At 35.6% G+C, this 16,800-nt stretch overlaps 1 protein-coding gene across 1 annotated transcript; it reads right to left on the reverse strand.

The window, feature by feature from the left end:
• Nucleotides 1–3,793: 3,793 nt before the first annotated feature.
• LOC122051104 (potassium channel AKT2-like) lies at nucleotides 3,794–16,392 on the reverse strand. Its single transcript, XM_042612062.1, has 11 exons — nucleotides 15,975–16,392; nucleotides 15,683–15,901; nucleotides 7,961–8,119; nucleotides 7,810–7,867; nucleotides 6,910–7,227; nucleotides 6,492–6,731; nucleotides 6,079–6,396; nucleotides 5,806–5,985; nucleotides 4,918–4,993; nucleotides 4,314–4,856; nucleotides 3,794–4,157 (listed from the first exon to the last, which is right to left on the reverse strand). The coding sequence occupies exons 1-11, from the start codon at nucleotides 16,160–16,162 to the stop codon at nucleotides 3,976–3,978; spliced, it is 2,481 nt and encodes an 826-aa protein (XP_042467996.1). The 5' UTR covers nucleotides 16,163–16,392; the 3' UTR covers nucleotides 3,794–3,975.
• Between the last annotated feature and the right edge of the window lie 408 nt (nucleotides 16,393–16,800).

The raw sequence follows: 16,800 nt of genomic DNA on the forward strand, positions 1-16,800 counted from the left end.
GAAGAAGCATACCCCAGATGTCACCCCAGTCGGTGAGCCCCGGTCAGTACAGATCCGCGAAGACCTCAGCTATGATAGTCGGCCTATTCGGATAATAGACCGAGCGGTTAAGAAATTGCGGAACAAGGAAGTACCATTAGTCAAAGTCATTTGCCACACAGCAGAAGAGGCAACTTGGGAGACAGAAGCCAGCATGAGACAGAAGTACCCAGAATTGTTCTAAGTTCGAGGATGAACTTTTTATAAGGTATGGGGGATTGTAACGCCCGAAAATTCTCAAAACTATTTTAGAATTATTCTATGATTTTCCTGGAATTTTTAGATATTTTTCCGGAATTTTCCGAGTAGCGGAAGTAGCAAAAATAATTGGAACCGTAAAATAGCTTAGGCGGGAATCGAACCCGAGACCTATGGTTTAGGGATAAGGTTAGTAACTGGTTGAACCCAGCAGGGTCGTGCTGAAAGAAAAGGGAATCAAGTATATTTATAGTTGGGTTGGCCGAATTAATCACTTAATTTAAATAGGAAGATTAATAGGGTGAAGAGTTATTTGGTTTTATTTTCACCGTGACCTATTCCTCTTCCAAAACTTCACCGCCGCCCACACCTCCTCCTCCTCCTCTCTCGGCGCCCAAGCCCAAGGACCATCGGATCATCTTCCGGCGACGACTCCAACACGAAAAAGGTTCTTCTCCGCGAGAGGAACGCGAAGACGTGAGCGGATCGTCGAGAAGTCGACTCCACCGGAATTCTAGCGAATAGAATCGTAAGAAATTACGAACCGGAGGTAAGAAACCCCTCACCTGCAGTATAATAGCTCCGTTTGATTTCCTACGCATTAGTTTTAGCTATATGCAGGTTTTTCGGCACTTAGGGTGTGTTTAAACCCTCCTCGAGGATTAGGGATCTAGTTGAGCACCTCTAGACGGGCCAGACACGTTGTTCTCCTTTAGTTGGAGATTCTAGACGTTGTTGGGTGCCTAAAGGTGACCTCCCTATTAGAGGAGAGAGTTGGAGCACACCAAGTGTTCGGTAAGATGTTAGTGTAGTTAAATACCACCTCAGTTATGTTTAATAGCTCAGTTAAATGCATTAGAAGCGTTTAAAACAGTAAATCAGTGTATTTTAGCTTATATGGGACTACGGTCCAATGGGTGGGCTCCCATAGTCGCCTCTAGGTTCAGACAACCTAGCTCTAGGTTCAGACAACCTAGCTCTAGGTTCAGATAACCTAGAATCAGCAAGATAGAACAGTTAGCTATATTCAGTATTTTATTTTCAGTGGCACTGTACTGGATCAGATATCCATTGGGTTGGACTCCCACAGTCGTCCCTAGGTTTAGATAACCTAGTTAACCCTACTAAATTCGGGACTTGCAAACTCGGGTCTAGTTAGGGATGCGCGCACAGCAAGTACAGTTGCCGGGCCCAAACAGCATGATTATGTATTTTCACTTACTATGAAATAGTTTTCAAAACTCAAAACTTGTTATCTTAGTTGAGGTTGATTTCAGTATCAGTTTAGCTTCAGTTTAGCTCTTCCTTGTTTATACCTTATCATAGCTTATGTTCAGCTTATGTTATGTCATGCTTTGTACGGTACCATGCCATGCCATGCTTGCATATTCAGTATGTTCTTTTCAAATAGCATGATTTAAAATCATACTTGCATCGTTGCATGTTTTTGTGAGGTAGATGGTTTCTTACTAAGCTTTAAGCTTACAAATTCTACTTTTCCTTATACTGCAGATAAAGGTAAAGGAAAGATGGACTAGCAGTGGAGGCTGGAGGACAATGCAAGGATGGTGTGTGTGGCAGGAACTGGAATGAAGATCCTAGGGATCTAGTTTTATTTTACTACGCATTAGAACTTGTAGCAAGTATAGTTATTAAAGTCTGGTCTCTTTTCCCTTATGCTTCGCATCCTGGTATGGTTACTGGTATGAACTAGTGAACATGCTTAATATTATGTCTTGAATGTTACCCAATGCATGATAGAATAGTTATTAGCATTTGTAGAGTGTTTCACTGATTTTGGCACGAAATCTGCTGAAATCAGAGTTTCAGCCTGAAATCAGAAACCCACGATCGGTCGGACCGATCGAAGTCTGATCGGTCGGTGAGCCGATCGAGGACTTCTATGACGAACAACTTTGATCGATCGATCGTGGATCGATCGTGAGGCTGAGCCTACGATCGGTCCCGATCAGCGATCTGATTCTGCGAACAAAACTTTGTTCACGATCGATCCGTGGATCGATCGAGCTGAATCAGCTCAGCCTTGGTTCCAGCTGGATCGGTCGGCAGACCGATCCAGCAGCGTACAGAATTACAGCCTAGTTATGGATCGGTCGGTTGAACGATCCGTAGTTTCCTACCGTACCAGTATCAGTAGATCGGTCTGTGGATCGATCCGAAGTTAATAGTTTAGCAAAAATTTTTAATTAGCCCAGCTTTCCGCACAGTATAGCACAGCATAACTGTAGCGATTCGCCTTACATCCTAGTAGTTAGAAAGCGGGTCGTTACAATTAGTCATTGCTAATAGCTCTACAACAATACTGGACTAAAATATTTTTGAAACAAAATTATTGATTAGGCTCCCTTTTAATTTATTTTTTTTTAAAATAGATGCTTATTTGATTTTTTTTCCCCCTTTTTTACCCTATTATATTTTGTATATACAATGTTGAATCTTCTCGTAACGCCACTCACTCTCTAATTGCTGCGGTCACCGACAACCCTAGGTCGTCGCTACCCCTTGTATTGCAGTCAACCATCTTCTACTTCGCACTATGGCAAACCCTTATGGTCTGTTTGGGAGGAGGTGAGGGAAGGATAAGGAAGAGGAAATAAGGGAAAGAGGAAATAAGGGGAAGGGGAACTTTGAACCTTGTTTGGGAAGAAGTGAGGGAAGGGAAGACAAGGTAAGAAAGGGTAAGCATTAACCTTCCTTAGCCATGGAAAGAGCGATTTTCTTACACCCCGAATTGGGGTGTAAGGGAAGGGAAGGGAAAATAAAAAAAATTTATTCTAATTTTATCCCTATTCTTAATAGTTTAAGAATTTTTTCAATTTCTAACGTTGTTATGCCGCCGAAGTCGAATTCCCTCGTCTTCTTCACAGCTCGCTTACCGCTGGATTGTCGGAGGAGGGGATGTGACACGTCTTCTGACTGAATTAAAAGGAGAAACTATTTTTGTCGTCAAAATTTAAGATGACCTCTATAGTTTTTAATTTTGCCATTAAAATTTAATAAGTTTTGAAAGAACAAAAATTCTCGTTATCGACGACATTTTTCAATTTTTTTATTTAGGATTTTTAAATTTATTATTTTCATTATTTCTCATTTAATTACTTTATTATCGATAATTCATTATTTTCATAATTATGTTATCATTGATAGTATAAAAAATTTAATTTTCTATATTAAAAATAACTATTTTAAAAGATAATATAAAATTTTAATTTTATTATTCAAAAAATATTTAATTTATATTTATAAAATAAATATTAATATTATAAAAAATATTTAATTTAAAAAATAAAATTACTTTTATAATTTTATCTATTTAACCTTCATTTTCTCTCCTTTCCTCCCAAACAAAGTAACATATGTTATATTAATGAACCTTCTCTCCCTCCCAAACGAGGGGAAGTTAAATACTTTACTTTCCCTCCCTTTCCCTTCCTTCTCCTTCCGTTAATGAACCTTCCCTCACCCCATCCAAACATTGTTAGTTAACTCTGCTCATCGGAAAAACCTTGCTGCATGAACAATACAAAGTAAGATGTGTTTCTCAATGCTCTTCATAAGGTACAGCAAATTACATTCAACTATCTTCCAAACGTCCACATTGACATGTGAAGATTTTGGCTACCTTGATTGCTCACATTATGCTCATATGTTTACAAAGCTTACTGAAAAACTTTGCAAAGTAACTGACTGCATACATCTCTAGAGCCACTCTGACCCCTAGGCCGCTTCAGAATCTGATTGGGAACAGAAATCTTTGAATTTCTTGTCTACGAGCATAAATTCTTCATCCTCAACGACGAAAAGTTTATCATTATCTCTCAAGACATCAATTGTCTCTACCTCTGCACCATCTTCAGTTATCAATATTTTGTTTCTTGCATCAATACCAAACTTCTTGCCTGTTAGGAAAACAAAACATTCAAAAATTGTGCATAACAACACAGTTTATTTTTTTAGTAAAAACTGAAACTCTTGTTATTTTTCTCATAGCCTGATTATTTAAACTAGATAAGTTTTATGAGCATGCATAAAATGTAGGGTTATTTTTTGCATACCAATTGTTTCTCTGAGGTCTTGCATGGTGCTTGGCAGAAATATTAACTTTCCAGATTCTGAACTGCTATTTCTGAGTAGCGGATGCCCCTTGTACGTGCTAATCCTTGGGGCATATCTGTTTTCTTGCATGTTCGACATCTTCTCTTTCTTGATCATTGTATTTGACGTAGTTGAATGTCCTACATGATTTTGCTGGTTCATTTCTTCCAGCGTTTCCTTGTTTATTTCCCTTGCTCCACTTCCATGTGAATTTAGTTTCTCTTTGTTGGCCCCATTCATGATCAGGAGCCTACACATTTCTTCGTGATTTTCAACAATTGCTATTTGCAGAGCTGCGAAGCCTTCATGGTTTATGGAGTTTATGTCTAGACCCTGTTTTAACAGCTCCCTCATAGTGGAAGGATCATTTCTTTTAGCTGCCAGGCAAAGAAGATCACCGCTGGTATAGGGATTGGAAACACATGCACATTGGTGCAAAAGACTGAAAATTTTGTGGTGCTTTGCGACGATGGCATTCCATAATGGAGTATTTCCTTCCGCATCTGTTAATGGTGAATCAGAATACGATATGAAATAAAAGCTATGTAAAATTGTGGCAAACACCTTGTACATGGATGTTGCAAGCATGGCTGAGTAGAACTAGGACACAATCCTCATATCCTTTCGATGCTACTATATGCTAAGCAAAAAGGTAGGCAAACTGTTATTCTTGGATGAACAGGAAAAGGAAAGGGCTTGAAAAAGCCAACACAATTTTTAAAGAGACAATATATCATTAATTATGCACTCTACATATACATGATCAAGCTTGTCTGTTAGACAAATAAATGAGCCCCAAGCCTATCTCCATATTAACTGTACTTGATTTTATTTTATTTTTTTGTTCAGGAGTCTTCATTTCCTCATAATTTCCTTGATAATTACAAATCTGTAGACTATCTTAAATAACTAAAACAATAGCAATACTGTCACATATATACATGTACTATATTCTTTATAAATTAAAATAAAAATGTATAGAAACAAAATTATAAATGAACCTTGGACAGTTGTTTATCGATGAATTATTCATGAGTTTTACTCATAAACGTTAATGATCCAAACTAACTTGTGCATGTTCAAGCTTAAGCTAGATTGTTTAGCTTATCAAGTTTTTTTTAAAAAAAATCAATCTTATTTATTTTGTACTTTTCACACTAATTGAACATAGATCGCATTCTATTCATCTACAGTCCTAGAAGTATGTTTCTGTTGCACTAAAGCAACCATTCGTTTCTTGTTAATGAAGTGTGTTTTAGATGAACAAAACATTGTTTATTCCTATGCTTCTAGAAAATTCTCATTATAATCACTCTCTAATGTGCTGCTTTTTTTTTTGTTTGGGTTTTTTGTGATTGTTATGAGAAATAACTCCCTTCCTATGAAACAGAAAACGAGTAAATAAGAAATCCATCTCAAAATTAGATGATTCCATAAAAATTAAAATGTTACCAATGGTGTTCTTCCTCTAGAGTCGCGGACATCAGGGTTCATTCCAGCTATCATGAGTTTATTAAGCAAAGAACTATTTCCAGTAGCTGCCACTGTTAGGAGACTGCATGGTATATTAGCTCCATCTTTTTCTCCAGTGTCCCCCACAAGATCACTCGTGTCCTCCAACTCTATTTGATGCTTTAACATTATGAAATATCTGGTTAATTTCCTTGAAATTGCTAGTTGTGTAATATGTATCTTACTCAGTTTATCAGGAATAAAACACATTACCTTAAGAAAATTCTTCATGATAACAATGCCATCAGCTTGTTTAGTTTGTAGGACTTCTTGTAAGGTGTTTTGCTTTAACCTCAGTAGTTGAGATAATGTTCTAGTGCGGAATGTAAAGCTTTGAGGCCTATTACTGAGAGCACTAATTTCTCCAAAAATATCACCTGTCCTGAGCCCTCCTACAACTTGGTCTGTCTCATTATCTGAATAAACAATTTCAACTTCACCTGATACAATAATATATACGTCTTCTGGTGCCTCATTCTGCATGATGACATCCTCTCTAGGTGGAAGATACTCGGCTTTCATGTTAGTTACCTAAACAAGAAAGTTCGAACAAATCATGAGACAAATACTCCAGAGTGTTAAGACAAAGCCTCAACTGAGCTTAGAACAAGCATTGGTAGAATCACCAGGAATAGCAGTGTTTCCCTTGAGACACCTTTAAAGAGATACACTTCCTTAACAGTTGGCAGGAAGAGGTGCTGACAAATATTTTTGCATATTGATTTCGGTAACTGGTCCATCAGATGTTGTTGGTTTAAGGTCTCTGCTTTGAATCTAAGGCACATGTAAGCCAATATCTGCTCTCTTAGACGCGGTGGTAAATGGTTTCTGCATACAAAGTTAGATGCAACCTGAATGCTGTTTCTCTGCAAAAACAACTCCAATCAGTTCTTGAGATAGTTGTAAGCCAATTATTGGCAGGATAACAAACAACATAATCTCACTAAAGTAGTGATTCTTGATGGTTGACAATAAGAAAATTTAATGTGAAAATTTTATGCAACTATAAAAATATAAAAATTGTGGAAATTAAAGTATTCTTACAAATTCCATTGTGCGCCGAGTTCCTTCAACAACCAAGTTGGTCATATTTCCAATCAAGTAGGCCGTGAGGCCAAGATTACAAAGCATATAGAATATATTAAAGATCATTTCTCTTGTATTAACTGCATGGAGATCACCATATCCAACTGTCGTCATTGTTGATATGGACCAGTAAATGGAAGCAATGTATCGCATCCCCAGATCATCTTCCCTGAAGTTTGGCATCACTGAACCAATCCATGTCTTCCCTTGATGTGGGTAACGATCAGCAAGCAAATAATAGAGGCATCCAGCACAGTGTACTAGGAAAAAGGTAACCTGCATCAACAATGTTAGTCACCTTCAATTTTTGAAGTACAACTTGGATAAAAGAAAAACTGATTATCTATAATATCATTTCCAATGTTTAGTTTAACCAACTTCAACCTTCATTAGTTTGATGCATCTTGCATCAACTGCCTATTTGGTTTGCAGGAATAGAAAAACTATTCATGATGAATTTTGATTGTTGAGACAAAATTTAGTCATTGAGTCAAACCAGAAATACTTATTCCGATATGTTGATATATTGAAATGTTAATCCATAAACCAAACTAAAGAATATTTATTCCTACTCTTATCGAATTTTCTATGAATAACTATTTTAAAATTATTAATTTTTCATCACGTGAACCAAATGTAGTGTAAAATAATAGGATTTTACATTCATTACTAAACATCAGATTTAATATGCAATTAATTTATACAGAAACCTATTGTTTTTTTCATTGTAGGTGTTGTTTGCTGACTTCTATCAGTGCATCAAGTTTCCAGGTATAGGAATTCCAGCTTCAATGGATTTTGTTTCTTCATGATGTGTTATTGATAATCCTACGGAAGAAATGAGGAAGATTTACTTACAAATAGGAGTCTAGCACATCTTATCCAGAAATAGCTGAACCTGATGTCTTTTTCAAGTCTGCAGTGGCCCCATCAACAAAATTAATGAACTTTTAAACTTTGTAAAATTTCCCCATGATTGATTGCATATACATTTCTCAATTGCTATCACCTTGTAAAAAATTGCTTCACCTTCCTAAGTCGCCAAAGCCTAAACATTCCCAATAGACTGTAAGAGACTCCTGCTTTGACTCTGCCTGTTATTAGGTAGCCCAAGCCCGCAAAAGGAATCGTTGATGCCAAATCCATGATGAACCATGTTGACAAGTACCTGGAGGAGGAAATTGTGATGACTACTAATGAAATTGCATTTAAGATAGAAATCAGATTTACATTTCCAATCTTATTTATATGGTTTAGTTATCATCTTTTTGCCACACAGTAAAGATTTCTCAAGGCTTTGTGTTGTTTGTAAAAGGCATGTTACTTCTTATGCATGATCATAAAATAATAAATAAATTTGTTACTTTAACGGTTCTCCTAGTGTCGGCCCCATGGATATGGAGGGAGATAAATGCAAGTACACAGGCGTTAGGCGCATGGTGGGGCAAACCTCAAGTCGTCAGTTTCTGAGAATCGACCTCTAGCCATAACGCCAGAGATGTCATGCGTCCACCGTCTGCGCTACGCCCTAGGGGCTTATGCATGATCATAAAAGCTTGTTGGAGAGGAGGATCTACTTATGGAGTGAATAACTGCTCATAGATTTTTTCTAGTTTAAGTTTATTTAAGGACAAATTTCATGAGACTTTTCCTTTGCATTGGCTATATAATCCATGGTTTTTCCACTGTCACATTCTAATTTCATTGCTTTCCCAAGTTTAAAATGTTATGATGTTCGTAAATTGGAATGCGTGTAAATTTAACTAATAGACTTGAAAAAAAAAGGAAAAAGATTAAACTTAACAGAACTAAATATTACTTGTAGATGCAATCATGGAGGTCATATAACCCAGAACCCTTCACTTAGGCTTATCGTATATGATTGGGATGATATTACAGTCAAGCAAACGTAATTGAGAAAAGAGGTCAAAATATAGAAGAAAACATAGGTGTGTCTATTCTCTTACAAAATTGATCTAGACTATGTACACTCTAAACGTCCTCAGTTGTGTTAATGAATTAAGGTTAACTGCAAATCCTTTGTGCTAATATTCCATCTGCTTATTGAATGTACATAATTTTTAATTATTCCTTTTCTTTTGTAAAGTGAGAAGTTGTCTTGTTATTATAACAATCAAAACTGGAACATAGGATGAAAAATAACTATATAAATTAAGTGTGAGTTAGTCCTATTAATCCTTTGTGCTAATATAAAATGTGCTTGTTGAACCTATGATTATTATTTATACCTTGCTTTTGTAAAGTGAGATGTTGTCTTATTATTGTAACAAGTCATAACACACACATTGCATGAATAACATAAGGATTAACAAGTCATAATAGAATAAAGGTGTGGCGGCAAGCCTGGATTGGCTCAGCCCACCTTATGTTTCTTTTAACTATGTTGGACGTACAGAGGCACAGCCTGATTAGCCACCATCATCCATCCAAGGTTGGAGAATGAAGACTATTTTGTGGAAAATCTAACCAATCCTAGCATAACTGCATGACATCTAGTCGTTATTGTTGTCCAAAATGAGTGCACTGCAGCTGGCTGCCAAAAGAGGCCACAATCCCTTGCAAGACAGCATGCATTGCGCTTGGTTGTCAACAAGGATAGTGATCCCTCATGGAAACTATGTGAATTGTGCCTAGCTACCAATAAGGTCACAATTACTTATGGGACTGCATGCGTGACTCACAATTCCTTATGTTGTCAATATTAGTCGTGCGTCCTATGCAAGGCTACACACACTGCGTTGGTTATAAATACTTGCTGCTCTAGGTGCCATGCAAAGGGACTAACACTATGTTGAATTGTGGGATCACTAATGTCAACAATGGCAGCATCCGCTACCGGTGCATACTGTTGGAGCCACATGTGCCATGCACACCATACAAGACACGTGCAACCCATGTTAGTGAACAAGCCTGAGTTAGCCATTAGGTTTTCTCACCAATGGATCGAGTCAGCTCATTAGACTAGGCTGACTTATCAAGATTAGAGATTCACTGCAGTTTATGATCAGGTAAACTAACCAAACTATTGGGATGAGCTCATTGGGTCATGTTGGTCCAAGACATAAGGGTTTAATGGACAGAGGTAGTTGGCTCATTAGACAAGGCTGAAGGTTAGAGATCCACTACAGTTTATAGCCAAGTAAACCAAACTATTGGACTGGGTTCATTGGGTCATATTGGTGCAAGACCACAGGGCTAATTGGGGTTTGACCAATCAATCCAGATGTAAAGTGGGGATAGAATGGAATCACTCTAATTCAATCATTCAAGAGTTGATATGGAATCACATTTCTTTTGATATGAAAGAGTTTATACAAAAGCATTTTGTCAAACTCAACCAGTCGCTTACGGATGATGCATAAAAGATTTATGCTTCTTCACATATGAGTTACATGTGAGATTTGATAAGATAATTTTACAAAAGAAATCTCTCGTGCAAATATCAAATTCGAATTAACTTTAATAGACATGACTACAAATGGGTGTCTGGCGTGGTGTCTTGTTTATGTGATTTATTAGCATTAGTCTAATATGTTTATTTTCGTGTCATAGATCAAAAATGACCATTGATGCCAGTTTGCCTTGATTAGATATATGAACTCATTAGCCTCAGTTAAGGTTCATAAAATCTAAACAACAAAGATTATGATTCACATTAGATGTGTCCAACAAAAGTTATTGATTGAACGAGCCTAGGAATACAATTGGTAGTGAATATCTATTTAATTGTCCCTCTACCAACTTATTGACCTTAATCAAGGTTGGCATCTAGAAGATGGGATCGTAACCCACCAAGGAAACTTGAGTAGTTTCTTGACATTTCCAAATAAAGCCAGAAACTCGTAGAAAATATATAGTTGTAGGTGCAAATTAAATTTTGCATTATGCTATGAATAATTACACTTTCATATGATAGGTTGTTGACCACTATGATTGAAAACATATTGTTCCATTCTATCATCAAGGGTGAGAAGAAAAGCATACAGTGGAGATTAAGGAATTTGAAGTAAGTGGAAGCAAAGAAGGTTTCATTTCATCAACTCACAATGGAATTTGCTAGGTGGGGCTTAATACTCTGTTTATTTGAAGGAGTGGACGATGGATGGATGAAATAAACCTAGGGGCATGGGAAGAGAATGGAAAAGAAAAAAAATCTCTTCCTCTGTGTGCTTGTTTACCTTGATTGAGGAAGGTGAATACATACTATGTAATTTTTATAACTGAAAAAGGGTACATGCGTCATTTTTTAGATATATGGTGTAATTTTGTAGGTTAAAAAGTATGCATATGTCTTTTTTTCCCATCCGTTACTTTTTGTCGAATTTGAGGTGATCCGTTGATGGATTGTATTTCTCTTCCCTCTTAAAATTTTATTGAAGTAAACAACGGAAACTTTTTCACCGGAAACTTTTCCTTAGTTTTGATTTTCACTCTCCCAAGTAAACCTAGCATAAAGGACTTAGGTAATGGAATTGGCTAGGTGGGGGCTCAAAGGACTTAGGTAAGGTGCCCTTCACTTTAGCTATAATTTGTTGCTGATCTAGATGTCATCACGGCTGATCTAAATGCTAACATAGGAGCATTGTGAGTCCATCATCTTGAGTCACAAATGGGTGTCCACGTCAAGGACAGGGGTAAAAAGATTAATATATATTATAAACTTATAATAGATCAAAGAACTAGTCGTCTATCATAGATTAACTTTTTTATAAACTTATAACAATCATCGTATAATCTATTAATTATTTATATAACTAAACACCATAGAATGAAATGTCGTTTCATGCCACTCGACACGGATGGTTTTTACCGTTCCACCGAGCGAAACTGGCACCGGAAGCGTTCCCATCTCGAATTTGCATAGGCGGCTGGAGGAGTCACGGGACGCCTCCGGCAGTGCTGGAAGCATCCCACAACGCCTTCGGCGCCGAAGGCGTCACGGGCAGCCTCCTGTGAGGGCGAAGGCATCGCGGGACGCCTCCAACGACGTCGAAAGCATCCGGAAGTATGTGTGATATTTCGAACATACTTTTATAAACCCTAATTAAATTATCATAATAAAAAATATAAAAAAATATTTAAAATTAAAATAAATTTTATTAATTAATATTCTGAAATTTATTTTTTAATGCTTTAAATTTCATTTAAAAATTTTAAAAATATAATAATTCCGATTTATATTCTAATATTTTTTTTATTATTGTATTATTTTAAATTCCATTTAAAAATTTTAAAAAATTCTAAATTTTTTTAAAAAAATCTTTAAAAATTCTAAAAAAAATTAAAAATCTAAAAAAATTCTAATAAATCTGATAATTTTTTATTATTTTATTTTTTTACTTGATATTTTTTTACTATTTAAAATATATATTATTTAATTAATAATTAATTAAATGAATAAATACTTAATTTATATAATTATTATATATAAAGTAATAGCTTTCTATTAATTTATTATTATTATTATTATTATTATTATTATTATTATAGATAGATCAATTTTAATTTGAGTTATTGATAGACCAATTATTTAAAGAAAACTACATTTAATTATTTTTTTCTAACAATACTAAGTTATTCAATAATTAAGAACTTATACAAAATCAATATACAACTTATTTTTATATACACCATAAACATATTTATCTTATAATTATTATGTATAAATAAAAAATACCGAAACTATATCAGCACAGCATGATACGATACCAAAACCATATCATTTCTGTCTAAGACCAAAACCTCGGCACGGGTTGAAGTTCCAAATCTTGCTTAAAACTAGGTTACAAGTTATAAGGATATAATTATGTATAATCTTAGAATTATTTACAGTTATATTTATACTATGTTATAAGTAAATAATTCTAAATTATTTATTTACTGACAATTCTTTACTTCTAATTATCAATAAATTATCAACATTATGATTATAAGTGAATAATTAATTAAATTATTAGTTGATAATTATAATTAGAAGTAAAAAAATAATAAGTAATTATAATTACAAGTAAATAATTTCAAGTTACGGTGTGATATGTTTTATTCTAGGCATATATATGTTTAAGTAAATTGTTTATGTATCTTGTAATCATTAATAAATTATCAATGATAATGGTTATAAGTAAATAATAAACTAAAGTATTAGTAGACACAAATAATTAAAGGCAAACCAATTCTAAGTAATTTTTATTAAAAATAAATAATAAGAAAATAATTTACTTTTAACTATTAGAGATGTTCAATTATAATCAGTAGCAAATTATCAATAATTATATTTATAAGTAAATAAGTCAAAAACCAAATCAACATAGCATACTACAATACTAATATTGTCTAATTAGAGATTGAAACCTAGGCACAACTAAAATTTCAAACCATGCCAACAACATAGTATACTTTGAGCAACATATTCAATTAATTATATTTTGAAACTTTTCTATTGTCTAGGGAATTATGGGAAATCTTTGAGGAAAATCCCATGTTTGAAATGAATGGAATTCAAATTTTAAATGGAGGGAAAAAACAAATAGGTCTTCTCAATCCTTTCATCCCAAATTTGAGAACTTACACAACTTTTCTACAATAATCTTTCACTGAGTCCTTGGGTCTTTCAATTGAGTGTGACTATTCATGGACTTTAAATTAAAGAAATATGCGTACACATACATCATGCAAGGTGGGCAAGGCTCAAGCACAATGGATAAAATGATTTCATTTTATTTCTTATTTATTTAGCATGTTATTTATAGTCATTCGAAGCTAAAGTTTTGCTCCTTAACCACCATTAGATATTATTAGTGTTATTTAGCTGATGTTAACGACGGTGTTAGTCATACTGAAGAGGAGGTGGTAATGAAGAATGAGAATTATTTAAAAAAAAAAAACACCAGCACGGAAGGATCATGAATCTCTCAGTGTCATAAAATTGCTAGAGAAATTGCTTGTTACAATTGACTGTCAAGAAGGAATCACTCACTATCACTACAGGGAAGAATCCATGGTTTAAAATTTCGAATGATATGATTTCGGTATCATATCGTGTCGATATAATTTCAATTTTTTAAACATAAAATACATTAATTAAAAATATTTTTAAAAATAAAATTTTCAACCTAAATATTAAAATAATTTTAAAAATGTGGGATAGTGGCACTCCCGTGGAGGTCGCCATGGGATCATGACACCCCCGCGGAGGACGCCATAGGATCGCAACAACCCATGGTGCCAATGTTGAGCAATGGGCGGAACAACAAATTCCGCATGTTATCATTGAATCAATTGTTGTTAAATTGAGAGGAGAAAGTAGAAGGAATAAGAAGCATGTTCTTTTTGTTGACTCTCTACAATACTAAATCTGTTTTGCATCTTATGACAAAAATGATAAATTTCGATGGTGCCGACAACATGGTTCAAGAAATTATTAATGGGTGTGAATTTAAGGTTCCTACCCTAGCACTAGGAATAATGAACATTGTCTATAACTTTTATTAAAACTAATTTTCTCTCCTCTTACTTTAATGCTTTCTTTTGTTGATCAAAGTTCAAAGGACCAACAATATGCCTATGCATTATCACTTCAATAGGAGGGGCATCACTAGTTGTACCCTTGTGGTTAGAAGGATCAAAACAACCCACATTAAAAAAAATCAATGTTTTTCTTTAGAACTCTAAACTTCAACTTATCTCTGGTTTGCAACTCAATTTTTACTTTTCCTTCGTCAACAGAAATTTAATTAAGTTTATACAATCTTCATTTTGATTCTAACACTTCCCCGTTCTCACATGATGACAAAAAGTATGACAGTTAAAAGAGATAGTGCAGGATATAGGCTCTTCATCTCAATTGTCAGTTGATTGGATTTTGCCGAGACTAATCATTGGATAGTTCCACTAAAAGGACTATAACCATTTGGATTACACAAGGCTCTAAAGCTTATGCTTTGTCAAGAATGCCTCACTTCTTTATTCCAAAGGGAAAATTGATTGAGTTGGAGCACCGTGTGATCCCAAGTCCTAGCACTGATAACGTTGCTTGCCAACAAGAGATTGAAGAAATAGGAGATTGGATAGGAGGGTTCTACATAAAACTCTCCATTCCCCTGTTTACCTTAGCTAAAAGTTTTTTTTTTCAGGAAGTCTGGTGTCTTTCTCCTAAGAGACCAAGTGGAGACTCATCCAGTTGATGAACCGTGTGGCATCTCTCCACCTGAGCCATCTAGTTTTCTAAAACAATAATGCATGTGGTCCCTCTGAATAAAACACTGACGTTCAGAAAATAGGAGACCACTATGTGTGATGCTGATGGCACGAAGATTAAATGAATTGTCCAGAGATGTCCACATATGTCACCTTTCATTGTGAAGAAGTTGCTAGAAATCCTTGCTCCATAACCACATATTTTATTAGTGGCATTCTTCCATATTTTGTGCACAACCAAATTTGCACTGAAAAAACATGAAGAAAGATTCCTAGCTGGGTCCTTGGACGCTTAAATTCTGAGGTCAAGGGCCATCTACCATTATTGTGACAATTGCTTGTGAAATGGCCAATACTATTTACAAGCTTTTTAATGTTGTTAATTCCTAGACTGTTCAAAGTAAACTTCTATAATCTCATCTTTTGAATTACATGCTTCTCAGAAACAAGTATCGCAGGAGACTGAAAGATAAACTATTGTAATTTATGGGCGTTCGATGTGGTGTAAACATACCTGACGGCAATTTTCCTTCGATCACGAACAAGGATCTGCGTCCTGGAATCGATGTACGCCAAGAAGAAGGTAAGGATGATGTCGGTGGCGAAGAAGACATCGATGATGCTGTCAGCGATGAAGAGGCCGCCCTTGGGTGTGGCATTCATGAAGGCGATCTCGAATGGGTACACCCACGCAGAGTAGGCCACCATCACGACCATGAACGTCTCCCAGCACCTATACACATTACTTTTGTGTCACTGAGATGTATGTTCCGTAGATCAAATGAGTCGGAAGCTCAAAAACTGACCTGTATCTGGTGTCCATAGGCAAAATGATCCTCCCTGGACGGTCATTCTGGTTTTGGTTGTAGCTTGAGACGCCGAGAGGTGGAAGCATGAGCTTAGAGAGGTTACGAAGGTTTAGGGACTGGGAGTTGTCCTCCTCCTGCTTCCTCTTCCTCTCATGGTCGTTCTCGACGGAGTGGGGGAGATCCATGGCTATGCCAGAGCTCTGAGCTCGCTGGGTTCTTTGAAATGCTTGCGATGGCGTTCCAGTTGTACCTGGAGCAGGCGAGAAGCACAAGCAGGAGGAAGGAGCACCTGACACCCCAGCAGAAGATAATGATGGAAAACGGACGTCAGGCGACTCCAGTGGTCCTGGAAGAAGAGATGAGATGAATTATTCTACTTCTGGTGGCAATTATGGCTGATGGGACAACTCCTTTTAGCATTCTTGTGTCTCATAAGTTATGGGCCAAAATGAAAAAGTGAGTCCGACCATTGTATTTTCGGCAATTTTCAAAGTACGATTTGATTTTATTCACAAAGCGCACCCAAATTTCAGAATTTCTAAAAGGCGCATTGATTTCAATTTAAACCCTCTCACCTATTCACTTTGTATACATACAACCATTTTGTACATAATACCTATGTTTTTTTAAAAAATCATTAGCTATATAGCAGGCGGATCCTCCGATTCGTATTTTATAGACTAAAGAATGAACTATTAAAATTAATTGATTAATTTAAATGAACTTAACCAATTAAATAAGTAGAGTCTATATAAATCAACTAATAAATAAATGATCTATCTTCTACATCACAAAGTACCATCCAAAAAATTACTCTTTTTAT

Source organism: Zingiber officinale, chromosome 3A (genome assembly GCF_018446385.1).
Source record: "Zingiber officinale cultivar Zhangliang chromosome 3A, Zo_v1.1, whole genome shotgun sequence".
In the NCBI taxonomy this organism is placed as follows: Eukaryota; Viridiplantae; Streptophyta; class Magnoliopsida; order Zingiberales; family Zingiberaceae; genus Zingiber; species Zingiber officinale.

Bases quoted from the DNA above. Each gene is read 5' to 3' on its own strand.
- LOC122051104 (XM_042612062.1), bottom strand. From the start codon at position 16,162: ATGGATCTCCCCCACTCCGTCGAGAACGACCATGAGAGGAAGAGGAAG. The intron at 15,902-15,974 runs GTCAGTTTTTGA...TAATGTGTATAG, and splicing joins CCTATGGACACCAGATACAG to GTGCTGGGAGACGTTCATGG. The intron at 4,994-5,805 runs GTAACATTTTAA...CTTTTTGCTTAG, and splicing joins CTAGAGGAAGAACACCATTG to CATATAGTAGCATCGAAAGG.